At 44.3% G+C, this 26,429-nt stretch overlaps 1 protein-coding gene across 2 annotated transcripts in view; it reads right to left on the bottom strand.

Moving 5' to 3' along the window:
- The window catches only part of LOC140714588 (E3 ubiquitin/ISG15 ligase TRIM25-like), a 62,547-nt gene extending 49,685 nt beyond the window's left edge, over positions 1–12,862 (bottom strand). The window contains exons 1-2 of one of the 2 annotated variants that reach the window (XM_073025899.1): positions 12,671–12,862; positions 11,037–11,687 (exon numbers count right to left, since the gene is read on the bottom strand). In XM_073025899.1, coding sequence (XP_072882000.1) covers positions 11,037–11,612 — 576 coding nt within the window. In that variant the 5' untranslated portion in view covers positions 11,613–11,687; positions 12,671–12,862. Of the gene's footprint in view, positions 1–11,036; positions 11,919–12,670 lie in introns of those variants that run through there. The other variant, XM_073025900.1, reaches the window with a different exon arrangement.
- Positions 12,863–26,429: the final 13,567 nt, after the last annotated feature.

Genomic DNA, 26,429 nt, shown 5'->3' with positions numbered 1-26,429 from the left:
AAGTGAAAACAAATTTCTACAAATTGATCTAAATTACAATTAATAAACACAAAATAATTGATTGCTTAATTACCTACCCCCTTCAAGTCAGGATTTAGTAGATGCACCTTTGGCAGCAATTACAGCCTTGAGTCTGTGTGAATAGGTCTCTATCAGCTTTGTACATCTGGACACTGCAATTTTTCCCCATTCTTCTTTACAAAACTGCTCAAGCTCTGTCAGATTGCATGCGGATCATGAGTGAACAGCCCTTTTCAAGTCCAGCCACAAATTCTCAATTGGATTGAGGTCTGGACTCTGACTTGGCCACTCCAAGACATTACATTGTTAAGCCATTCCTGTGTAGCTTTGGCTTTATGCTTGGAGTCATTGTCTTGCTGGAAAACAAATTTTCTCCGAACTTGCAGTTCTCTTGCAGACTGCATCAGGTTTTCCTCCAGGATTTCCCTGTATTTTCCTCCATTTATTTTACCTTCTACTTTCACATACTTTGCAGAGCCTGCTGCAGTGAAACATCCCCACAGTATGATGTAGCCACCGCCATGCTTCACAGTAGGGATGGTGTATTTTTGATGACGTGCGGTGCTTGGCTTACACCAAACATAGCATTTAGTTTGATGGCTAAAAAGCTCAATTTTGGCTTCATCAAACCATAGAGCCTTCTTCCAGCTGACTTCAGAGTCTCCCGCATGCCTTCTGGCAAACGCTAGCCGAGATTTCATGTGAGTTTCTTTCAATAGTGGCTTTCTCCTTCCCACTTTCCCCATAAAGCCATGACTGGTGAAGCACCTGAGCAACAGTAGTTGTATGCGCAATCTCTCCCATCTCAGCCACTGAAGCTTGTCATAGGTCTCCTGATGGACTACCTCACTATTCCACTTCTTGCACATTCATTCAGTTTTTTGAGGCTGGCTTGCTCGAGGCAATCAATTATTTTGTGTTTTATGTTTGTAATTAATTCAGATCACTTTGTAGGGATCTGTTTTCACTTGATACAAAAGTCTTTTTCTGATCAGTGACAAAAATAGACATTAAATCCACTGTCTTTTAAAAAGAAATCTTTTTATTGATTTTCAAACAAACAGAAGAAGAAAAACAGCAAATACAGAGAGCTTGAGAGTACATAGTTAATAAGGCTGGAATGCAAATACGAACAGTCAATAACACAAATATAATAACCTCCCAAACTCATACTGTATTACAAAAGTAAACCCCCCCCCAAAAAAAACAACTAACCTAACCGACATGGGCTATTGTATCATATCAGGTATACACAGTAGTGTCAATAACTCCACACCTCTATCCAAATAACTAAAGATGATAAGAAAAAGGTTCGGGAAAGGTCAGTTTAGTTCATATGAAAGTGTTGAATAAATGATCTCCAGGTTTCTTCAAATTTGACCGAAGGATCAAGAATGACACTTCTGATTTTGTCTAAACTCAGACAAGATATAGTTTGGGAAAACCATTGAAATGTAGTCGGAGGATTAATTTCTTTCCAGTTCAGTAGAATGGATCTTCTAGCCATTAGTGTGACAAACGCAATCATCTGCCGAGCTGAGGGGGATAAGTAACTATTATCCACCATTGGTAAGCCAAAAATTGCAGTAATAGGATGAGGTTGCAAATTAAAACTCAGAACTGTTGAAATGATACCAAAAATATCTTTCCAGTATTTTTGCAAGCAAAGGCAAGACCAAAACATGTGGGTCAAAGAGGCAACTTCAGAATGGCATCTATCACAGATTGGATTAACGTGAGAATTAAATCGAGCAAGTTTGTCCTTAGACATATGGGCCCTATGTACCACCTTGAATTGTATTAGAACATGTTTGGCATAAATAGGAGTTAACTAACTGTAAAATTTTCTCCCATTGCTCTGTAGGTAAGGGGCATTGAAGTTCTTTTTCCCATTCATTCTTAATTTTATCTGACAACCCTGGCTGTATTTTCATGATCATATTATAAATGATGGCTGTTAAACCCTTCTGATAGGGATTTAAACCTAGAATTTTTTCCGTAATGTCAATTGGGCATGAATTCAGAAAGGACTGTAACATATTATTCAAGAAGTTCCTAATTTGTAAATATCTAAAGAAATGGGCTCTAGGCAAATTATATTTATTAGACAGCTGTTTAAAGGACATGAAACAATTATCTAAGAATAAGTCACGAAAACATGTTATACCCCTCATTTTCCATGGCACAAAGGCTTGGTCCATAACAGAGGGCTGAAAAAGAAAGTTAGATATAATAGGGCTTGATAAGATGAACTTATTCAAACCAAAAAATTTACGGAATTGAAACCACACTCATAGTATATATTTAACTATGGGGTTAGTCATTTGTTTATTCGGTTCAGAAAGGACAAAGGGGAGCGAAGATCCTAAGATAGAGACCAATGAAAAACCTTGTACAGATTTACACTCCAGATTTACCCATTGAGGGCTCTGTATTGCCACCAAGTCCTGTGTCCAAAATATTAAATATTAGGTATTAACTGCCCAATAATAAAGTCTTAGGTCTGGCAAAGCCAAACCACCTTCTTTCTTTCTTAGACTTCTGTAAATATTTTTTACTTAATCTAGGATTTTTATTCTGCCATATATATGAAGATATTTTAGAGTCAATAATATTAAAAAAGGATTTAGGAATAAAAATTGGTAATGCTTGAAATAAGTATAAAAATTTAGGTAAAACTATCATCTTAATAGCATTGATTCGACCAACCAATGACAAAGACAATGGGGACCATCTAGTAACGAGTTGCTTAATCTGGTCAATTAAAGGTAAAAAATTAACTTTAAGTAAATCCTTATGTTTCTTGGTAATTTTAATACCCAAATAGATAAAGTTATCTGTAACTACTTTAAATGGTAGAGGTTTATAAATTTAAATTTGCGTATTTAATGGGAATAATTCACTCTTATTAAGATTCAGTTTATAGCCAGAAAAGCTACTAAACTGAGCAAGCAAAGATAAAACAGGAATAGATCTCTCAGGATCAGAGATATATAGTAACAAATCATCGGCATATAATGATAGCTTGTAAGTCCCTTCCCCATGGGTAATACCAAAAATGTTAGGTGAGTCATGAATAGCAATAGCTAAGGGTTCCAAAGCAATATCAAATAGTAGAGGGCTTAAAGGGCAGCCTTGCCTCGTGCCACGAAACAACTGAAAAAAGGGAGAACTTTGATTATTGGTAAGAACCAAAGCCAAAGGCTTATAATATATTAATTTAATCCACGATATAAATGTCGGGCTAAAATTAAAATTCTGAAGCGTATTAAATAAATACGGCCATTCAACTCTGTCAAATGCTTTCTCAGCATCTAAGGAAATGACACATTCTGAGATTCTAGATGGAGTACAAGCTATATGAATTAATTTTCTAATGTTAAAAGATGAATAACGATTTTTAATAAATCCAGTCTGGTCCTCAAATGATTTGAGGTAGCATGTTTTCCAATCTGGTGGCCAAAATATTGGTGAAAAAATCCACTGTTATTCAATGTAGTAAAACAATAAAACACGAAAACTTTCAAGGAAGATGAATACTTTTTATAAGCACTGTGTTCACTTACATGTCTCTATAAATGCCCTGTAATTCCCTGGCACCCACCATCACTGAGAATAATTTACAGTCACCTGTTAATTTAACAAAGGGCATATTTCTGGGTTATGGAAGGAGTTGGAGAGAGCTCCTAGTGGACTTTACAGGCCAGTTTTAAAAAGCACTTGGGGCCTGTTGGGACATTCTGCGGAGCGGGAGGTTACAGAGAGTTGGAGACAGTTCCTTGTGGGCTTTGTGCGTCAATTTTAAAAAGCAAGCACGGCTTCTCGATACTTTCTGCAGAGCAGGAGATAGAGAGTGTGCTGGAGACAGTTCTTTTTGGACTTGACACAATGGTTTTAAAAAGCGAGGTGGACATGCCGGGACTTTCTGTGCAGCAGGAGATTGCTTGGGTTATTAGTAACTCAGCAAGGCTCAATAGACAGTAGTTAGGATTAAACAGTTCAACTATTGTGGAAATGGCAATTGTTGAAATGGGAGGCTTTGGCTCAACAGGCAAGAACAGTCGGAGGCTAAAAGTGCTGAGTTGTCTGGAATCATGTATTTGATTGAAAAACTTATACTTGAAAAGTTAGAACCAAAGGTATAACAAGCTCGGAGAGAAAAGGCTGAGTAAGTGACCTAGGTCAGTGGTTATCAATTGGGCCCCAGGGAGCCATGCCAGATTTCGTAGGGGCCACGGGAATTAATGAATGGGCCATAAGTTTACAGTTTTAATTAAATGTTACTGAAATATACAAGAAATATATGAACAAATTTAATTTAGTTGGAACCCTGAATGAAACGAATGGGAAAATATGCTAGATGATGTTAAAGGCAAAAAAACAGCTTAGCCTATGTATGTGGGGGAGGGGTGGTACATGTCAACAGTTATCTCTGCTCCTACTTGACCAGACAAATCACCAGTCACACCCTCCAGAATAGCTTACCGAGACCCGCTCCACACCCACCCCCACATCACTGATTAGACAGTGAACAGCCAGGCGTGACCCAACAGGACAACCCGTAACGTACTTCATCAGCTCGTGATTATGATTACTTTGTTATAGATAACTACATATTAATATGGAAACATCCACGTCTAATTTCAACTGAAAAGATGTCAGAAGTTACCATGTTTCCATATCAAAGACTTTATCAGAAGGGATTATACGGAAAGCCTGGCATGGCCCATGCTGTAGTTTTAATCTAATTAAAACCATTATGAATATCATAAAAAGACTGAAGATCGGGCAAGGTCAATCAGCAAGTGTGCAGCAGGAGGCTGGTTCTGTCTGCCTTCCACTGACCCATGCATGTTAAGACTTATAAAACACGAAGACTACAGTTGCTGCAGTGGGGTTACTGCCAGAAACGGCTAGGCTGTAGAGGTGAGAACCCAATACAACTTCCATTAAATCCCTGATATTTATCATATTTTGAAGGGAGTTCAATTCACATTACTTGGTGAGTACACACTCTTTATGGCCACATAGAATTCATAGATTCTAAGTACATTTATTATCAAAGAATGTAAAAATTATACAACTTTGAGTCTTGACTCTTATAGGCAGCTACAAAGGAAAAAACCTAAAAGAACCTAATAAAAAAAATAAAGTCCAAACCCCAATGCACAGAGAAGGAGGGGGGAAAAAAAGCACAAAACATGCAAACAACAGAAGCAAGTACCTGCAGCGTTCCAAACCAAATTGAATAGATCCATATTCCCGGAGCAGCCTGGACTAGGCCCAAAGCCTCTGTATTCAGCTCATCATACTGGCAGGGCAAATCGCCAGAAAGTTTGCAGACACAAACCACAGCAGCCGGGTCCAGTCTCACAGCATCAACATCATGAAGAGAGGAGCCCCCAGTCTATCCACGCCACTGCTTAAATTGTCCGAACAGTGAATCATACCTCGTATAAGACCTGTGCGCCGCCATGGCAAATCTCTCCAAGCCTAGAGAACACTGCCCAGCAATTTGCTTCAGGCCTAGATTTCGCTGCCAAAGAAACCATTCTCCAAATCAGCCTGGTGCCTAGAGTGGTCCAACCTCGCTCAGCCCTGTCTTTCCAATCTATCTGGGCCAGTGTTTACATTTGCATATATAATAGTATTTTTTTAAACGGATTTTTTAAAAACATTTATGACATGTATCTAAGAGCTACCTAAAAAGGTAGTTTTATTTTCACATGCATATTCAATACAGATATATTTTCACGTGAGATTGCACTTATTACAATTCTTAAATGTTTACTAGTTTTCGGTACTCACATAATTGTGTTGTTGTTACTATGTATGTATACACACATGCGCACAAACACATTTTTTTTAATATCAGATTACTCATGGATACTGCAGCAAAGAAAAATATTGGCAATATTCCATTGATCACCTTGCCCGTGGTTTTATTCCATCCCCACGGGACAAAAGGATGCTACTGTGTCTGATTTGTATGACTGCACTTTCAAATGAAAGCATGTAGTCATGTAAACTGAGGAAGCGCATAAGCTCAAGAAAGACAACTTCAAAAAACCACTTGATAATTTTCAATCAAGGCTGATGGTAAAGCAAATGTTTAGTGAAAATGCAGCCAAGATAGAGGTTTACTTGCATCCAATGAGATTTCAAACTGAATTGCGAAAGCTGGCAATCCACATAATATAAATATATAATATCATATAAGTAATCAATATATTGATTCTGCCTGCAGCCTCTGTTGTAATTTCTACTGTTAGGAATCTGAGCACAAATGAAACTATTCAAGCTGCCCCTTTGAGCAACTCATCAGTATTGAGGAGTATTGATGAAATGTCAGATGATGTGGAGAAACAACTAGTTACACAACTGTAAGAAGTTTGCCCTGCAAATTGACAAAATCACATAACGTGAAACTGAAGCCTGTCTGAGGCTAAGTCGCAGCAAGAGGCAGAGAGGGAAGAGGTAAAAGAAGCTCAGAGAGAAGCTGTTTTTTTTAAAAAAACTGATCGCAGCAAAGAGTCTAGACTGCAGGCATGTAACGTAGCGTGCCAAAGGTTTAAAAAGAAAGACCGCCATATACAGCGGCCATCATCGTAGCGGCCATTGTCAGAGTGGACTGAGGCAGTGTGGGATGGCTTTGGCTCAATCAGGCTTCGGTGAGAACAGGCAGAGGCGAGGTTTGAATGGGGCACAACTGCGCAAGTGCGTGAAAGTCGGCCCATAAGGCAGCAGGAGAATTTAAATAGCGAGCAGAGGCTGAGTACGAGCTTCACTCCAGGTGAGGTAAAGCCGGGTAAGCTCCTTTGATTAATCTAATTAGCTTAGGAGTAGGTAATGGAGGCAGCAGTTAGGGCAGTTGAGTGCTCCGTTTGCAGTATGTGGGAAGTCAGGGCGAGCACAGCTGTCCCTGATGACTACACCTGCAAAAGGTGCATCCAGCTGCAGCTCCTGACAAACCGTGTTAGGGAACTGGAGCTGGAGCTGGATGAACTTCAGATCATTCCGGAGGCAGAGGCAGAAATAGACAAGAGTTTCAGGGAGATAGTCACCCCTAGGAGCCAGGAGACAGGTAATTGGGTGACTGTCAGGAGAGGGAAGGGGAATAGACAGGAAGAGCAGAGCACCTCTGTGGCCGTTCCCATCAACAATAAGTATACCATTTTGGATACTGTTGGTGGGGACGACCTACCAGGGACAGGTTGCAGTGGTTGCGTCTCTGGCACCGAGACTGGACCCTCAGCTCAGAAGGGAAGGAGGGAAAACAGGAGAGCAGTAGTGATAGGGGATTTGATAGTTAGGGGGACAGATAGGAGGTTCTGTGGAAGAGATCGAGAATCCCGGATGGTCTGTTGCCTCCCTGGTGCCAGGGTCCGTGATATCTCGGATCAACTTCTCAGTATTCTCAAGAGGGGAGGTGAGCAGCCAGATGTCGTGGTGCACATTGGCAGTAATGACAATAGGTAGAAAGAGGGAAGAGGTCCTGTGCAGTAAGAGTTGGGAGCTAGCAAAGAGGTTGAACAGCAGGACCTTCAAGGTAGTAATCTCTGGATTATTTCCTTGGCACGTGCTAGTCAGGGCAGGAACAGGATGACAATGCAGATGAATGAGTGGCTGAGGGACTGGTACAGGGGACAGGGTTTCAGGTTCTTGGATCATTGAAACCTCCTCGCGTGCAGGGAGGCCTGTACAAGAAGGACGGGTTAAACCTGAACTGGAGAGGAACCAATATCCAGGAAGGTTTGCAGTGCTACTCAGGAAGGTTTAAACTAGTTTGGCAGGGGGATAGGGCCAGAGCATCAGGTCAGAAAGTGGAGGGATGGAAAGGAAGGTAGATGTCAGGGCCAGTAAAAACAGGCAGGAGCAAAGTAATAGATGAGATGGATAGCTTATAGTTTGTCTATTTTAATGCTAGGAGTTTTATGGATAAAGGTGATGAACTTATGAGCATGGATCAGTACGCAGAACTATGAAGTTGTGGCCATTACAGAGACTTGGTTGAGGGCGACAGGAATGGGCGCTAATGTCCCAGGGTTTTGATGTTTTAGAAAAGACAGAGGGGCAGGTAAAAGGAATGGGGGGGTAGAATTACACTACTAATCAGGAACAACATCACAGCTGAACTCAGAGGGGACATACCATTAAGTCTGCAAAAATTGAACTTAAAATTAGGAAGAGCGCAATCACTCTGATGGGATTGTACTACAGATCCTACCCCCCACCACCACCTCCCGATAGCCACAGGGACATTGAGGAAGAGATGTGCAGGCAGATTAAGGAAAGGTTTAAAAAAAGTGTACTTGTCATGGAGCACTTCAATTTCCCTACAATAAACTGGAATCTTCTTAGTGCAAGAGGTTTAGATGGGGCAGAATTTGTTAGATGCATCAAAGAGGGTTTCTTAAATTAGTGTAGATAGTCCAACAAGACGAGGGCTGTACTGGACCTGGTCCTGGGTAATAAGCCTGGCCAGCTGACTAACAGCTCAGTGGCTGAACAGTTAGGGAATAGTGACCACACTCCTTGAGGTTTAAGAAAGCTATAGATGAGGATAAGTATAGATCTTCTGGGATAGTATTAAATTGGAGCAGGGCAAATTACAAGAGCATTAGGCAGTAAGTAGGGAGAGTTAACTGGGATCAGCTGATTTTGGGCAAGTCCACATGTGACATGTGGAGGGCGTTTGAAGACCAGATGCAGAGTGCAGGACAGGTATGTTCCAAACAGAAGGAAGAACAAGGATGGCAATGTAAGAGAACTCTGGATGTCGAGAGAGGTGATGAATTTAATCAAGGAAAAGGAAAACTATGTAAAACATGAATGATGTTGTAGGCATCACTGAATCGTGGCTGAAAGACTATTATAGCTGCAAATCAATGTCCAAGGATACATACTGTGTTGAAAAGACAGACAGGAAGGCAGAGGGGGTAGTGCTGTTCTGTTGGTGAAAAAGTGAAATCAAATCATTAGAAATAAGTGACATGGGGTCAGAAGATATTGAATCATTGTGGTTAGAGCTAAGAAACTGCAGAGGTAAAAAGACCTGATGGGAGATATGTACAAACCCTCAAACAGTAGTAAGGATATAGCCTACAAATTACAAGAGAGAAAATACATGCAATGTTTCAACAGTCATGGGGGACTTCAACATGAAGGTGAATTGGGAAAATCAGGTTGGTGCTGGATTCCAAGAGCGAGAATCTCTGGAATGCCTATGAGCTGGCTTTTTAGAGCAGCTCGTGGTTGAGCCCAGGAGAGAATCAGTGATTCTAGATTGGGTTTGGTGCAATGAACCAGAATTGATTAGACAGCTGAATTTAAAAGAAGCCTTAGGGGAAAGGGATCATAATATTATTGAATTCACCATGCAATTTGAAGAGAAGCTGAAGTCAGACGTATCAGTAAAACAGTGGAGTAAAAGGGATTACAGAGACATAAGGAAGAAATTGGCCAGGTTGACTTGTAAAGAACACTGTCAGGGATGATGGCAAAGCAGCAATGGCTAGAATTTCTGGAAGTAATTCAGAAGGCACAGGATATATACATCCCAAAGTGGAAGTATTCTAAAGGCAATATGACACAACTGTGGCCAACATAAAAGCCTTCTTTTAATAGAGCAAAAATAGGGCATTTAATAGAGCAAAAATTGTGAGAAGTTAGAGGATTGCGAAGCTTTTAAAAACAAAAGAGAACGAAAAAAGTCATTAAGGTAAAGATGGAATACAAAAGTAAGCTAGCCAGTAACATTAAAGAAGATGCCAAAAGTTGGAGATAGCAAAAGTTTCTTCAGATACATAAAATGTATAAAAGAGGCAAGAGTCGATACTGAACCGCTGGAAAACGAAGATGGAGATGTAGTAATGGGGGACAAGAAAATGGTGGACAAAATGAATAAGTATTTTGCATCAGTCTTCAATGTGGAAGACACTAGCAGCATGGTGAAAGTTCCAGGTCTCAAGGGTCATGAAATGTGTGAAGTTACCATTATTAGAGAGAAGATTCTTGGGAAACTGCAAGGTCTGAATGTAGATAAGTCACCTGGACCAGATGGTATACATCCCAAAGTTCTGAAAGAGGTGACTGAAGAGATCTTGGAGGCATTAGTAATGATCTTTCAAGAATCACTAGAATCTCAAATGGTTTCGGAAGACTGCAAATGTCACTCCACGCTTCAAGAGCGGACAGAGGCAGAAGAAAGGAAACTATAGGCCAATTAGTCTGACCTCAGTGGCTGGGAAGATGCTGGGAGTCGATAGTTAAGGATGTGGTTTCGGGGTACCTGGAGACACACATTAAAATAGCCCATGGTTTCCTCAAGGGAAAATCTTGCCTGACAAATCTTTTTGAATTCTTTGGAAGAATAACTTGTAGGATTGACAAAGGAGAATTAGTTGATGGTGTGTACCTGGATTTTCTGAAGGCCTTTGATAGTCCAAAGACTTTGCCTGTTTATATTTCACGATCCAATCCTCAATATTTCTTGAGACAAACCTTTTTATTTATTTATTGAGATAAAGCGTGGAACAGGCCCTTCAAGCCGCACCAGTGAGCAACCCTCTACTTAATCCTGGCCTAATCACAGGAAATTTACAATGACCAATTAACCTAACAACCATTTGGACTGTGGGAGGAAACTGGAGCAGCCAGGGGGAAACCCATGCAGTCACAAGGATAGTGTACAAAGTCCTTACAGGCAGTGGTGAGAATTGAACCTAGGTCAGCAGTACTGTAAAGTGCTTGCCACTACACTACCACACTGTCCTAACCCTGTTTGACTTATTGGTCTTTCAGCATTACAGGATCATGTTAGTCTTAAACTTTTTCGCTATTTTTGGCAGCATCCCTGTATACGGATGAAAGAAAATGGGAAGGTTATGGGCTGTGTAGGAGAGAGGGGTTAGATTGATCATGGAGAAGATTTATATAGGTCAGCACAATATCGTGGGCTGAAGGGCCCATAATATACTGTTCTACATTTTAAATGGGGTATAAGTGGGGCTTACCTTTTTCTCACTGGTCTCCTCTTCCAGGGTAACAATTTTGTGATCCCGATGTGCATGCAGGATGCACAGACTACAGATGCACATCTGATCAGTCTTGCAGAAGAACTCAAGGAACTTTGAGTGCATTTTGCATTTTCTCTTGTCCAAATCCCTGACCGGGTCAGTGAGCTGGTGGTCCTGAAGGGCTTTATCCTCAAGATGTGGCCTGAGATGAACCTCACAAAATGTAGACAAGCAGACTAAACAGGACTTTGCTGCCTTGGACCCGTTGAGGCAAGAATCACATGGGATGTCCTCCGCCAAGGTCAGCCTGGCTGCTTTCTGGCCCATCTTGTGGAACTCATCCACAATCCCACATAGGACAATGTTTTTCTGCAGATTGGGCCTGGTGGTGAAGGCAGCCCGGCATTGTGGGCACAAGTTGACCAAGCCAATGGGATTCTGATCCCAAGTTTTCTGGATGCAGTCCAGGCAAAATGTGTGTCCACATGGAAGATTGACAGGATTGCTGAAGATCTCCAGGCAGATGGAGCAGGACAGCTGTTGCTCCAGGGAGAAGAGGTTTGCTACAGCCATGGTGTGGCCAGACTAGGGCTGAGGCCTCAGGTTCTCAGCTTGACTCCCAGCCCATTCTTGGCTGCAGGTTGTCCCCTGCCCAAAAGAAAAGACAGCAATTACCACCTCCTGTCCCTCAAACACCCGGATCTGCTCTCCTCAACCGTCAATCCGAGATCTCTCCCTCAAACACCAATCGTTGCCCTGTCCTCAGCACCTAGATCCTTTCTCAGTTCAAACACCAGGACCCGCACACACCCGGTCCCCGGGCACTAGGACCCGGCTGTCCGGCACCAGGACCGGCACACACCCGGTCCCCCAACACCGGGACCCGCCCCTCCGGCACACACCCGGTCCCCGGGCACTAGGACCCGGCCGTCCGGCACCAGGACCCGCACACACCCGGTCCCCCGACACTAGGACCCGGCCGTCCGGCACCAGGACCCGCACACACCCGGTCCCCCGACACCGGGACCGGCCCCTCCGGCACACACCCGGTCCCCGGGCACTAGGACCCGGCCGTCCGGCACCAGGACCCGCACACACCCGGTCCCCTGACACCGGGACCGGCACACACCCGGTCCCCGGGCACTAGGACCCGCACACACCCGGTCCCCTGACACCGGGACCGGCACACACCCGGTCCCCGGGCACTAGGACCCGCACACACCCGGTCACCCTTGGCCCACTGACACCAGGATTTGCAGCCCCTCGCCACTCGGACACCAGAATCAATCCTCCAAGAAAAAAACAAACACCAGGCTTTCCTGCAACGCCCGCACCTCAGATACCGGGATATCTCCCCCCTCAGATACCGGGATACCTCCCCCCTCAGATACCGGGATACCTCCCCCCTCAGATACCGGGATACCTCCCCCCTCAGATACCAGGATATCTCCCCCCTCAGATACCGGGATATCTCCCCCCTCAGATACCGGGATACCTCCCCCCTCAGATACCGGGATACCTCCCCCCTCAGATACCGGGATATCTCCCCCCTCAGATACCGGGATATCTCCCCCCTCACATACCGGGATACCTCCCCCCTCAGATACCAGGATATCTCCCCCCTCAGATACCGGGATGTCCCTCCCGTCGGATGCTGGAATAATCCTCAGACACCGGGATATTTCACGGATGCTGGGATCCGTAAAAACCGGTGTGTCTCGCTTGTCGGGTGCCGGAATCCTCGGCCTCTCGCACGGCAGGAACCTTGACCCCCTTGATTCACGAAAACGCCAACTCTCTTCCAGGGCTTCCTTTTTCTGTGAAGTTTAATGGCGGCTGACAGACCGGCATTGGGAGCGTTACCGCCACCTACTGAGGTGGAGTGCGGAGCAAGGAGACAGAAATTACTGTATAACTAAATTCCCCACTACAAAAGAACTCAAATGATATCAAAAAGTCCAATGCTTTTCAGATAATCATTATATATATCACGATACGATTTGTAAATGGAGATTGAACTCACGTTACACACAAAATGCTGGAGGAACTCAGCAGGCCAGGCAGCATCTATGGGAAAGAGTGCAGCTGACGCTTCAGGCTGAGACCCTTCATCGGGACTGGAGAGAAAAACAACTTCCAGTAATACCCCCCCCCCTCACCATTCCTCTCTCCCACCCCATCCTTGTACCCGCCCATTACCTCCCTCAGGTGCTGCTCCCACCTCCTCAGTCCTGCATCCCCCTCAGCTTTCCACCCCATCCCTCCCCCCCCCAGCCCCACATGCCACCCCGTGCCTCGTCCTCCCCACTCTCCTCCTCAGTCCAGCCTTCATGATTGGTCTAGGCTGGGGATTTTGACTCCATAGGTCAGTTTCCCAATCTTTTTTTTATGTCATGGACCCTTACCATTAGCCAAGGGTTCTGTGGGCCCTGGGTTGGTAAGCCCTGACACAGATGCTGCCTGACCTGCTGAGTTCCTCCAGCATTTTGAGTCAGGGGTTCCCAACCTGGGGTCCACAGACCCCTTGGTTAATCCAGGATTGCCGGCATCTGCAGAGTATCAGCAGGCCAGGCAGCATCCATAGAGGGTCGTGTAGTCAATATTTCGGGCCGGGATACTACATTGGCACTGGGGAGGAGAAGTTTGGGAGTCAGAGTTGGAGAGGGAGGGGGAGGAAGAAGCATGGGGTGGTGGGTGGGGCCTGGGGGGGAAAGGTGAGGTGGAGAGCAGGGGAGGGAGATGCAGGGCTGGAGGAGGGGGGAGTCTGATTGGTGGGGGAGAGATCGGAGGTCTGGGGAGTGAGCACAGGAGGGAGGTGATAGGCGGTTACAGGAATGGGGTGGGGTGGGAGAAGCATTACCAGAAGTTTTTTGTTCTCTTGGCCTGATGAAGGGTCTCAGCCCGAAACATCAATTGTACTCATCTCCATAGATGCTGCCCGGCCTGCTGAGTTCCTCCAGCATTTTGTGTGTGTCACTTAGATTTCCATTGTCTGCAGGTTTCCTCTTGTTTGTGATTGTACCCATGCACACAATCTCATTTTTATATATATTATGCTCTTTTGGTCTTATAATTTCTGTTTTGATCTACTATAATCTAACTATTTAATATACATATATATGAATGTACATATATGTGTGTGTGTATTTACTGTAATTGATTTACAGTACAGTACTTATTTTTTCTTTCCATATTATCATGTATTGCATTGTACTGTACTGCTGCTAAGTTAACAAATTTCACAACACATGCCAGTGATAATAAACCTGATTCTGATATCCCAGCAAACTTTCCATGTTAAACTGTGTCTTTCCCGAAGATCTCAGGCTACATCCACACTAGACTGGATAGTTTTGAAAACGCCAGTTTCGCGTAAAAATAATAGGCGTCCACACTATGTGTTTTAAAAAATATCTCTATCCACATTGAAACGGAGATTTCGTCGAATCTCTTCCTACTGCGCATGCACAGGACACATCTACCGAAAACAAGCGACATGTTTGGTGTTGAATCTCGCTGTGAAAGACGGTGCGTGTTTGTTCAGTTACAGACTAGAAAAACTTAAACAACGGGCAGCTGTTGGCTCCCACGCAGGAAGATTTAAAAGTTTTAAAAAAACAAATACTGAAGCGTATGAAGGCAACCGACAGGGAGTTCACGGACAGATTGACCCGGCTGACGACGAACATTGAAAAACTGACTAACTCTGTTGCATTAATAAAGCACCCTGTTAAATGTGTAAAACATGTCTGCATCAGTATTATCTTGTATTCCCATACAATGTTACATTAGGTGTTACACATCTATTGTCAGAGAAGTACTTGCATAAATAGGTAAACCACCTTCATATGAGCAAGGACAGAAAACAGGGCAAAGTGAGCACAGTATACTTATTTATTCAGTAAGTTACGGGTCGAAGTATTTGATGAGTACATTTCTAACTCTTCTGGCTTCAGTCTCGTTGCCGTCTGTTCTGAAATTGTTAGGTTGCGTTCAAGAAAACAATGAAATAGCGCGCTGCCGTCGGATAGCATTTTCAGAAGTCTCTGGTTACCCCATCCACACTGATCTGCCCGAGCAGCGTTTTCAAAAATACCCACCCTGGAAAGCGTTTCTGAAAAGCTCCAGTTTCGGGGGACGAAAACGCCGTTTTAGTGTGGATGGAGGGTAAAAACGAAGAGAAAGAGCTTCGGTTACGGATTTATCTGGTGTAGTGTGGACGTGGCCTCAATTCAGCAACTGGATCGCAAACAAGAGAAAATCTACAGATGCTGGATATCGAAGCAACAGTACAAAATGCTGGATGAACTCAGCACGCAGACAGCATCTACGGGAAAAAGTACAGTCGACGTTTTGGGCCAACACCCTTCAGCAGGACTGGAGAAAAAAGCTGAGGAGTAAATTTAAAAGGTGCGAAGAAAAGAGAGAGAAACACAAAGAGATAGGTGAAACCGGGAGGGGGTGGGTGAAGTGAAGAGCTGGGAAGTTGATTGGTGAAAGAGATACAAGGCTGGAGAATGGGGAGTCTGATTGGAGAGAACAGAAAGCCATGGGAAAAAGAAAAGGGGGAGAGAAGTGCCAGAAGGAGGCGATGGGCAGGCAAGGAGATAAGGTGAGAGAGGGAAAAGGCATGGGGAATAGTGAGGGGGGGCATTACTGGAAGTTTGAAAAGTCAATGTTCATGCCATCAGGTTGGAGGCTACCCAGCGGAATGTAAGGTGTTGTTCCTCCAACTTGAGTGTGGCCTCATCGTGGCAGTAGAGGAGGCCATGGATTAACATCTCAGAATGGGAATGGGAAGTTAAATTAAAATGGGTTGTCACAGGGTGATCCCACTTACAATTTTTTTTGGTAATATGCATATTATGAATATTGAAAAATCACATACTTTGATTTTATTTATTAACTGAAGGGTACAATAAAATACAGCACAAATGAAAATCTTAGACATTTTCCAACAACGCAAAAAAATTGAACTCCTCAAATTCTTCATTTCTAAGCACACGTGTAGTTCAACATAACACTCAACCACTAAATTGAACCAGTCTTAACTTTCTCAGAAAAGACAAATTTGACATCACAGTATTGCTACGATGTTTTATGGCAACGCTTTTGTCATAGTTTGTAATAGAAGTTGAGTATTTTTTGTCAGTCATACAAAGTTCTCATTTCCTAATTCAGAATTGGTTGCATTCACAATGGCAACAGGGTTAAAAGCTTGCCAGTCTATAAACTTGTCGTCAGGAAATCTATTATCAAAATGATTACACACATTTTGAATGAATTGAATAATAGATAGATAGATACTTTATTCATCCCCATGGGGAAATTCAACTTTTTTTTTCCAATGTCCCATACACTTGTTGTAGCAAAACTAATTACATACAATACTTAACTCAGTAAAAAATATGATATGCATCTAAATCACTATCTCAAAAAGCATTAATAATAGCTTTTTAAAAGTTCTTAAGTCCTGGCGGTTGAATTGTAAAGCCTAATGGCATTGGGGAGTATTGACCTCTTCATCCTGTCTGAGGAGCATTGCATCAATAATAACCTGTCGCTGAAACTGCTTCTCTGTCTCTGGATGGTGCTATGTAGAGGATGTTCAGAGTTTTCCATAATTGACCGTAGCCTACTCAGCGCCCTTCGCTCAGCTACCGATGTTAAACTCTCCAGCACTTTGCCCACGACAGAGCCCGCCTTCCTTACCAGCTTATTAAGACGTGAGGCGTCCCTCTTCTTAATGTTTCCTCCCCAACACGCCACCACAAAGAAGAGGGCGCTCTCCACAACTGACCTATAGAACATCTTCAGCATCTCACTACAGACATTGAATGACGCCAACCTTCTAAAGAAGTACAGTCGACTCTGTGCCTTCCTGCACAAGGCATCTGTGTTGGCAGTCCAGTATCTTAGATGCATAGATGCGGTATCTTATGTCAGAACTTATAGATGCCAGCAGATCTTTCAATTCGTCACCCCAGTGTTAAACATGTTAAACATGGGACTTCATCCTGGCCTGGCTAAAGTGGCTAGACCACTGCTCAGTGCAGATCTCATGTGTGCCCAAGGACTGTTTCTTGATCTTAAGAACTGCCGGCTTGTGGATGTCAAGGACCTTGGGTCATTCCCCTACTCCCCCAGTAAGTTCCCACAATGACTGTCAAGCACATGCACCACTGCATGTGAGTTGACTCGACCGCTGGGTGAATTTCCAAACCTCATTAAGCCCACATTTTCCACTACAGATTAAAAACATGGGGTTGAGCACCACATTCCCACAACTGGCCCGCCAGTCCATGCCTGCATGCATAGACTGGACAGAGAAAAGCTGGCAACCGTGAAGGCTGAGTTTGCCAACATAGATAGCCAACATGAATAGCCCCTGGGCTTCACCCGTCCATATTGTCCTTTAGTCTGACGGAGGTTGTCGCCCATGTGGAGATTACTGACGTCTTAATGAAGCTACCACCCCCAAGACCATAAGACATAGGAGCAGAATTAGACCATTTGACCTATCAAGTCTCCTCCTCAACTCCACTCCCCAGCCTTCTACTCATAACCTTATATGCTGAGTCCAGTCAAGGGCCTATCATCTTTTCTTTTTCAATCTTTTTATTAATATCAACATGATAAGATTAATACATAGATAATGGGATTACACACTTACAAAATTAAAACGAACATAAAAGGATACACAAGCAATTAGTACAATATAGTTAAGTCTCCCAAATCATGAATGATACAAATATCATATAAACGAAACAAACAACAACAAAAAACTAGGTATATCATGTTGGAAAAAAAACAGAAAAGAGAAAAAGAGTAAAAAAAAATTAATACCCTAAGAAAAACTACCGTAGATTCCGTACTACAGAGCGCACCTGATTAAAAGCCGCAGGCTCTAATTTTAGAAAGAAAATCAATTTTGTACTTGTACAAGCCGCACCCGATTTTAAGCCACAGGTGTCCCACGTTGTAATATGAGATATTTACACAGAAAGATATTACACGTGAGGATTTTTTAACTTTTAATTAAATCCGTATGGTAACATAAACAAATACATATTGCAAATGCTTTTTTTCGAACCGTGCCTGTAACACGGCTACTTTTAAATATACATACGTATCGGTAACACACAAATTACGTTGCGTATACTTTTTTACTGAACAGTGCACGAACAACATTCCAATATCTCCTAACGACTGGTAAAAAAATATATACTGCAGCCTACCAGGAAAAGTTATTGATCGTCTTTAACTTAAAAGCAGCGTTCTCGCGCGGGTCTAATGCGCTCGCCCCCTCCTTTCCGTTTATCGCAAACCGGTATTTTCCCACAAGACGCGGCGAAACCGGATGTGACGTCATAGCATCCCGGGATGTAGTACAGAAAACAAATATACTTAAAACACTTCTAACTTTAACTAGAAAATACTAACAAATGAATTACTAAGCGAAAATATTATAAACTAAATAACTGCCATAAAGGCAGCACAATGCTTTTCTTCGAGTGTTTTCCATGTTGATGAGGGTGAGTACAAATGACTGATTTACAATAATTTAATTGTGAAAGTGAGCTTGATTTATCGTACAATTTCATTGGACCTCTGTGAACTACTCATCAATTTTATTGGTCTACTGTTACGAGGCAAAATGTTTTTGGCGGCATGAAAAAAAACCATGCATTAGCCGCACCGTAGTAAAGGCCGCAGTGTTCAAAGCTGTTCAAAGCGTGGGAAAAAAGTAGCGGCTTATAATCCGGCATCTACGGTAATTTAACAAACTGATCACTAACTAATAAAGAGAAAAAAAAGGAAAAGAAAAAGAAGGGGAAAAAATGGGCTGTTTATAATATCTATAAAAAGATACAAAATCATCAGTGTCCCCAACTCTGATCCTCTCAACATATATATAAACAAAACCAGAAAAACAAATAGGATTGGAACAGGGTCAAATTACATCATGTGAAAATATTGAATAAATGGCCTCCAAATCTTTTCAAATTTAATAGAAGGGTCATATATGACACTTCTAATTTTTTCCAAATTTAGACATCACATAGTTTGAGAAAACCAATGAAATATGGTAGGGGGATTAATTTCTTTCCAATTCAACAAAATAGATCTTCTAGCCATTAATGTAAGAAATGCAATCATCCGACAAGCAGAAGAAGATAAATGAATTGACTCCATCATTGGTAAATCAAAGATTGCAGTAATAGGATGAGGTTGTAAATCAATGTTCAATACCGTGGAAATAATATCGAAAATATCTTTCCAATATTTTTTCAAAAGCGGACATGACCAAAACATATGAGTTAAAGAAGCTATCTCAGAATGACATCTGTCACATATAGGATTTATATGGGAATAAAAACGAGCCAATTTATCCTTGGACATATGAGCCCTGTGCACAACTTTAAACTGTATGAATGAATGTTTAGCACATATAGATGATAAATTAACTAATTGAAGAATTTTATCCCAATTCTCAATAGGGATAGTAAGGTTAAGTTCTCTTTCCCAATCATTTTTAATCTTATAAAAGGCCTCTGAATGTATTTTCATAATTATATTGTAAACATTTGATATTACACCTTTCTGAAAAGGATTTAATTCTAACAATTTCTCCAAAATACCCAAAGAATCAAGATTTGGAAAGGTAGGAAGTACAGTGTTTAAAAAATTCCTAATCTGTAAATATCTAAAAAAATGAGTTCTAGGCAAATTATATTTATTAGATAATTGTTCAAAAGACATAAAACGATTATCCAAAAATAAATCAGAAAATCGTAGTATTGTGGCGACCCACTTCCTAGCGCACTCGAACCGGCTCACAAATAGCCAGCGCATAAAGGCCAGTCCCAAAAGGGCGCCAGGTCTGCTTCACCAACAAAGGGAAAAGCCCGCGCGGGACTGTGAATACGTGCCCACTACAGCATCCACGCGCGGGACAGGACTGTGAATACGTGCCCCCTACAGCATCCACACGCGGGACAGGACTGTGAATACGTGCCCCCTACAGCATCCACGCGCGGGACAGGACTGTGAATACATGCCCCCTACAGTATCCGCGCCCGGAGAGGGCGGGATCAGGGAGGCTTTAAAGCGAGGCCGCGAAGTTCGAATAAAATCTTTTTTAACTGCAGTTTACCGACTCAGTGTCGTTATTTCAGCGCTGCGTGTAGCACACCACTACAATTGGTGACCCCGATGGCCCAAACGATATTTGGGCCAAAGATGAACAACACCACATCTGTTCATGCGGTTTTGTTGAAACTGCCAAGCTTCTGGACGCTGCGACCTCACCTATGGTTCCAGCAAGCAGAAGCCCAATTCCACATTCGGCAGATAACCTCAGAGGACACACGTTACTACTACGTGGTGAGCTCCCTCGACCAGGAAACAGCGGCCCAGGTTGAGGAGTTCATACAGTCTCCCCCAGCGGATGGCAAATACACGGACTTCAAAGCCCTGCTCATAAGGACTTTTGGACTCTCACGGCGCGAGCAGGCTGCCCTTTTACTGCACCTGGATGGTTTGGGGGACAGACCTCCATCGGCTTTAATGAATGAGATGTTGTCTCTGGCCGGAGGACACAAGCCCTGCCTCATGTTTGAGCAGGCATTCCTGGAGCAGCTGCCCGAGGAGATACGCCTGCTGCTGGCCAACGCGGATTTCAGCGACCCCCAGAAGGTGGTGGTCCGGGCAGACGTGCTGTGGAAAGCCAAGAAGGAGAGTGGGGCGTCTGTCGCACAGATCACCAGGCCACACTCCCAGCAGCAAACCAGACCTGGCCCGGCCACAGAGCCCGCTAACCCCAGAGGCAGGGGTGAGGAGACCAACCAACAATGGTGCTTCTACCACCAGCGGTGGGGCGCAGAAGCCTGCCGCTGTAGCCCGCCCTGCAAGTTCCCGGGAAACGCCAGGGCCAGCCGCCTCTGATGGCTACGGCGGCTGGCCATCGGGATAGCCTCCTGTATGTGTGGGACAAGAGGTCGGGACGCCGTTTTTTGGTCGACACCGGTGCCGAGATCAGCGTCTTACCTCTGACGAGTTACGACACCCGCAACAGGGCACCAGGTCCCACCCTGAGGGCCGTGAACGGCAGCACAGTGAGGACCTACGGCACCCGTACGGTGCAGCTACAGTTCGGCTCCAGCCGGTTCATGTGGGACTTCACACTGGCCGCCGTAGCCCAACCACTTCTGGGTGCGGATTTTTTGCGGTCTCACAGCCTGCTGGTCGACCTGCCGAGGCAGAGACTGGTCCACGCCAAGACCTTTCAGAAGTTCTCCCTGGGTGCAGCCCAGTTGCCAGCCTCTCACCTCGACTCCATCACGCTGTCTGACAACGACTTCACCAGGGTCCTGGCAGATTTCCCATCGGTTCTGGCACCGCAGTTCACGGCAGCCATGCCCCGACACGGCGTACAGCACCACATCCCGACCCAGGGACCACCCCTCCATGCCCGTGCTCGAAGGCTTCCCCTGGACAAGCTCCAACTGGCGAAGGAGGAGTTCAAGAGGATGGAGGAATTGGGGATCATATGGAGGTCCGACAGCCCATGGGCCTCCCCCCTGCACATGGTGCCCAAAGCAACAGGGGGCTGGAGACCATGCAGCGACTACCGCAGGCTGAACGAGGCTACCACACCGGACCGCTACCCTGTGCCGCACATTCAGGATTTTGCAGCAAACCTGCACGGTGCACGGATCTTCTCCAAGGTAGACCTCGTCCGAGGATACCATCAAATCCCGATGCATCCGGACGATGTCCCCAAAACAGCACTCATCACCCCGTTCGGCCTTTTCGAGTTCATCCGCATGCCGTTCGGCCTGAAGAATGCCGCACAGACGTTCCAGCGGTTAATGGATGCGGTGGGACGCGACCTGGACTTCGCTTTCATCTATTTGGATGACATCCTCATAGCCAGTAGCAGTCGTCAGGAGCATCTGTCTCAGCTCCGTCAACTCTACGCCCGACTGAGTGAATATGGTCTAACAATCAACCCGGCCAAATGCCAGTTCGGGCTCGACACCATCGACTTCCTGGGCCACAGGATTACTAAAGAAGGGGCAACCCCTCTGCCAGCTAAGGTAGACGCAGTCCGCCATTTTCCCCGACCCACCACAATCAAAGACCTTCAGGAATTCATGGGTATGGTAAATTTCTACCACTGCTTCCTCCCTTCAGCTGCCCGAATCATGCGCCCTCTGTTCGCCCTGATGTTGGGTCCGGGCAAGGACATTACCTGGGACGAGGAGTCCGCCGTCGCTTTCATTACAACGAAAGAAGCTTTGGCAAACGCCACGATGCTAGTGCACCCCAGAATGGACGTCCCTACCACCCTCACAGTGGACGCATCTAACACGGCAGTCAGTGGGGTACTGGAGCAACTCATCGCGGGTCGCTGGAAACCCCTGGTGTTTTTCAGTGAACACCTGCGACCACCCGAGCTCAAATACAGTGCTTTCGACCGGGAACTGTTGGCGCTATACCTGGCAATCCGGTATTTCAGGTACTTCTTGGAAGGTAGGCCCTTCAGCCCTTCACCACGTTCACGGACCACAAGCTGCTTACCTTTACGTTCACGAAGGTGTCTGACCCCTGGTCGTCCCGCCAGCAGCGCCATCTGTCCTACATCTCTGAATACACGATGGATGTCCGGCACGTCTCGGGTAAGGACAATGTTGTGGTGGACGCACTCTCTCGCCCTAACATTCATGCCCTTTCCCCAGGGGTAGACTTTGAGGCGCTGGCAGAGGCGCAGCAGGCAGATGAGGAGATCCCTAGTTACAGAACCGCAGTCTCTGGTTTGCAGCTTCAGGACCTCCCCGTAGGCCCAGGTGAGAGGACCCTACTCTGTGACGTCACCACCAGCCAACCCCGTCCCATTGTCCCAGCAAACTGGCGGCGACGCGTTTTCGACTCCATTCATAACTTAGCGCACCCCTCCATCAGGGCAATTGTCCGGATGGTCTCCAGCAGGTTCGTTTGGCACGGACTCCGCAAGCAGGTCCGTGAATGGGCCAAAACGTGCATGCACTGCCAAACAGCCAAGGTGCAGCGGCACACCAAAGCTCTGCCGCAGCAGTTCCACCCCACCCACCGGCATTTTGACCATATTCATGTGGATATCGTGGGCCCCCTGCCAGTGTCCTCACTATCGTGGACCGGTTCACAAGATGGCCAGAGGCGATCCCGCTCACCGACACCACTTCCGAATCTTGCACCCGGGCACTGATTGCCACCTGGGTGTCCCGCTTTGGTGTACCGGCCCACATTACCTCCAACAGAGGCACCCAGTTCACCTCCAGCCTGTGGTCAGCTATGGCCAGCCTTTTGGGGACACAGCTGCAACACACAACTGCCTACCACCCACATTCGAACTTAAGCTGACTTTAACTTTAACTTTAACTTTAGCCGTCACCTAAAGTCGGCTCTCATGGCCCGCCTGCGAGGAACTAACTGGGCGGACGAGCTTCCCTGGGTCCTACTCGGCATCCGCACGGCGCCCAAAGATGATCTGCACACCTCGTCGGCCGAGTTGGTGTACGGCGCACCCCTGGTCATTCCCGGGGAGTTCATACCAGCCCCAAGGGGGCAAGAGGCAGAACCCGCAGCAGTCCTGGGCAGGACTACGCGAGAGGCTCGGTGCCCTGGCCCCCATACCCACTTCACAGCATGGGCAGCACCCGACCTGCGTACCCAAAGACCTGCAGAACTGTAAGTTTGTGTTTGTACGACGGGGCGGGCATCGGCCACCGCTGCAACGGCCCTACGAGGGGCCGTTTACGGTGATCAGAAACGATGGGTCCACGTTCGTGCTGGACGTTGGGGGGAGAGAGGAGGTTTTCACGGTGGACCGACTCAAACCGGCCCATGTGGACGTGGCGCAACCGGTCGAGTTCCCGGCACCGCAGCGCAGGGGCCGACCTCCCAAACAAGGTCCGGCCCAGACTGTGGACATTGGGGGGTGTATCGCCGGTTCTGGGGGGGGGGGGGGGTTATGTGGCGACCCACTTCCTAGCGCACTCGAACCGGCTCACAAATAGCCAGCGCATAAAGGCCAGTCCCAAAAGGGCGCCAGGTCTGCTTCACCAACAAAGGGAAAAGCCCGCGCGGGACTGTGAATACGTGCCCCCTACAGCATCCACACGCGGGACAGGACTGTGAATACATGCCCACTACAGCATCCACGCCTGGGGAGGGTGGGATCAGGAAGGCTTTAAAGCGAGGCCGCGAAGTTCGAATAAAATCTTTTTTAACTGCAGTTTACCGACTCTGTGTCATTATTTCAGCGCTGCGTGTAGCACACCGCTACAGTATACCTTTAGTCTTCCAAGCTGAATAAGCTTGGTCCATAATAGAGGGATGAAAAAAGAAATTGGATACAATAGGAATAGTTAAAACAAATTGATTCAACCCAAAAAAATTCCGAAATTGAAACCATATACATAAAGTGTGTTTGACTATCGGATTGTCAATTCATTTATGCAATTTAGAAAGAGCAAAGGGAAGGGAAGTCCCTAAAATAGAACCCAATGAAAATCCTTGTACAGATTTAGTTTCCAGATTTACCCAATGAGGGCTAGGAGATAAATCCCAATCCCTTAACCAACATTTCAAATATCGAATATTAATTGCCCAATAATAAAATCTAAAATTAGGCAATGCCAATCCACCTTCCTTCCTTGACTTCTGTAAATATCTTTTACCTAATCTAGGATTTTTGTTCTGCCATATATATGAGGAAATTTTTGAATCAACATTGTCAAAAAAGGATTTTGGAATAAAAATTGGTACCGCTTGAAATATATATAAGAACTTGGGTAAAATAATCATCTTAATAGCATTAATCAGATATAAAGACAATGGTGACCATTTAGTGAACAAACATTTAATCTGATCAATTAAGGGTAAAAAATTAACCTTGAATAACTCCTTATGATTTTTTGTAATTTTAATCCCTAAGTATATAAAAAAGTCATTAACTAATTTAAGAGGTAAATTTCCATAAATTGGAACCTGTCTATTTAAGGGGAACAATTCACTCTTATTAAGATTCAATTTATGCCCGGAAAAATTACTAAACTGAGCCAACAATGATATAACTGCAGGAATAGATTTCTCAGGATCAGAAATGTATAATAACAAGTCATCTGCGTATAATGATAACTTGTGTAGATCCATCCCGCGAGTAATGTCAAAAATGTTAGGTGATTCTCTAATATCAATTGCCAAAGGTTCCAAAGCAATATCAAATAATAATGGACGAAGAGAACAGCCTTGCCTGGTACCCCGAAATAAACGAAAAAAGGGAGATCTTTGATTGTTAGTAAAAACCGAGGCTACTGGAGTATGATATATAAATTTAATCCAGGATATAAATGTCGGACTAAAATTAAACTTCTCAAGCACAGTAAATAAATATGGCCATTCAACTCTATCAAATGCTTTCTCCGCATCTAATGAAATGACACATTCTGAGGCGCTGCGTGAAGGAGTATAAACAATATTCAATAATCTCCTAATATTGAAAAAATAATAGAGATTTTTAATAAAACCAGTTTGATCCTCTGAGATAATTTGAGGTAATACCTTCTCCAGCCTGGTCGCCAGTAACTTGGAAAAGATCTTGGAATCTACATTCAATAAGGATATTGGTCTATAGGATGCACAGTCAGTAGGGTCTTTATCTTTTTTCAATATTAAAGAAATGGAAGCTCTATAAAAAGATTGTGGTAATTTACCTAGTCTAATTGCTTCTTCAAAAACCCTGCATAACCAAGGAGAAAGAGTAGAGGAAAAAACTTTTAAAATTCCACTGTATACCCATCTGGACCTGGTGCTTTCCCCGAATTCATAGAGGAAATAACACCTTTAATTTCTACATCCGTAATAGGAGTTTCTAATATTAAAAGATCTTTTGATGATAATTTTGGAAAATTCAATTTCCCAAAAAAATCATGCATAGTATTATGATCATGAGGAAATTCAGAGTGACACAGGGAGGTATAAAAATCTTGAAAAGATTTGTTTATCTCGTCATGATTAACTGTCAGTTCACCATTCTGTTGACGATTCTTAATAATTTGACGTTTAACCGAAGCATTCTTCAATTGATTAGCTAACAGTTTACCCGATTTATCACTATGTATATAAAAATCACTTCTGGTTTTCATTAATTGATTTTCAATCAAAGATGTAAGTAATAAACTGTTTTCCATTTGAAGCTCAACCCTTTGTTTGTGAAGCTCCTTACTAGGAGCAATCGAATATTTCTTGTCAATTTCTTTAATCTTATCAACCAATAAAAGAGTTTCCTTCTTAATACGTTTTCTCAAACCAACAGAATAGGAGATAATCTGTTCAAGTATATAT

The sequence above is a fragment of the Hemitrygon akajei genome, chromosome 22 (assembly GCF_048418815.1).
Source record: "Hemitrygon akajei chromosome 22, sHemAka1.3, whole genome shotgun sequence".
NCBI classification, from domain to species: domain Eukaryota; kingdom Metazoa; phylum Chordata; class Chondrichthyes; order Myliobatiformes; family Dasyatidae; genus Hemitrygon; species Hemitrygon akajei.
This window is presented reverse-complemented; position numbering and strand designations above follow the sequence as displayed.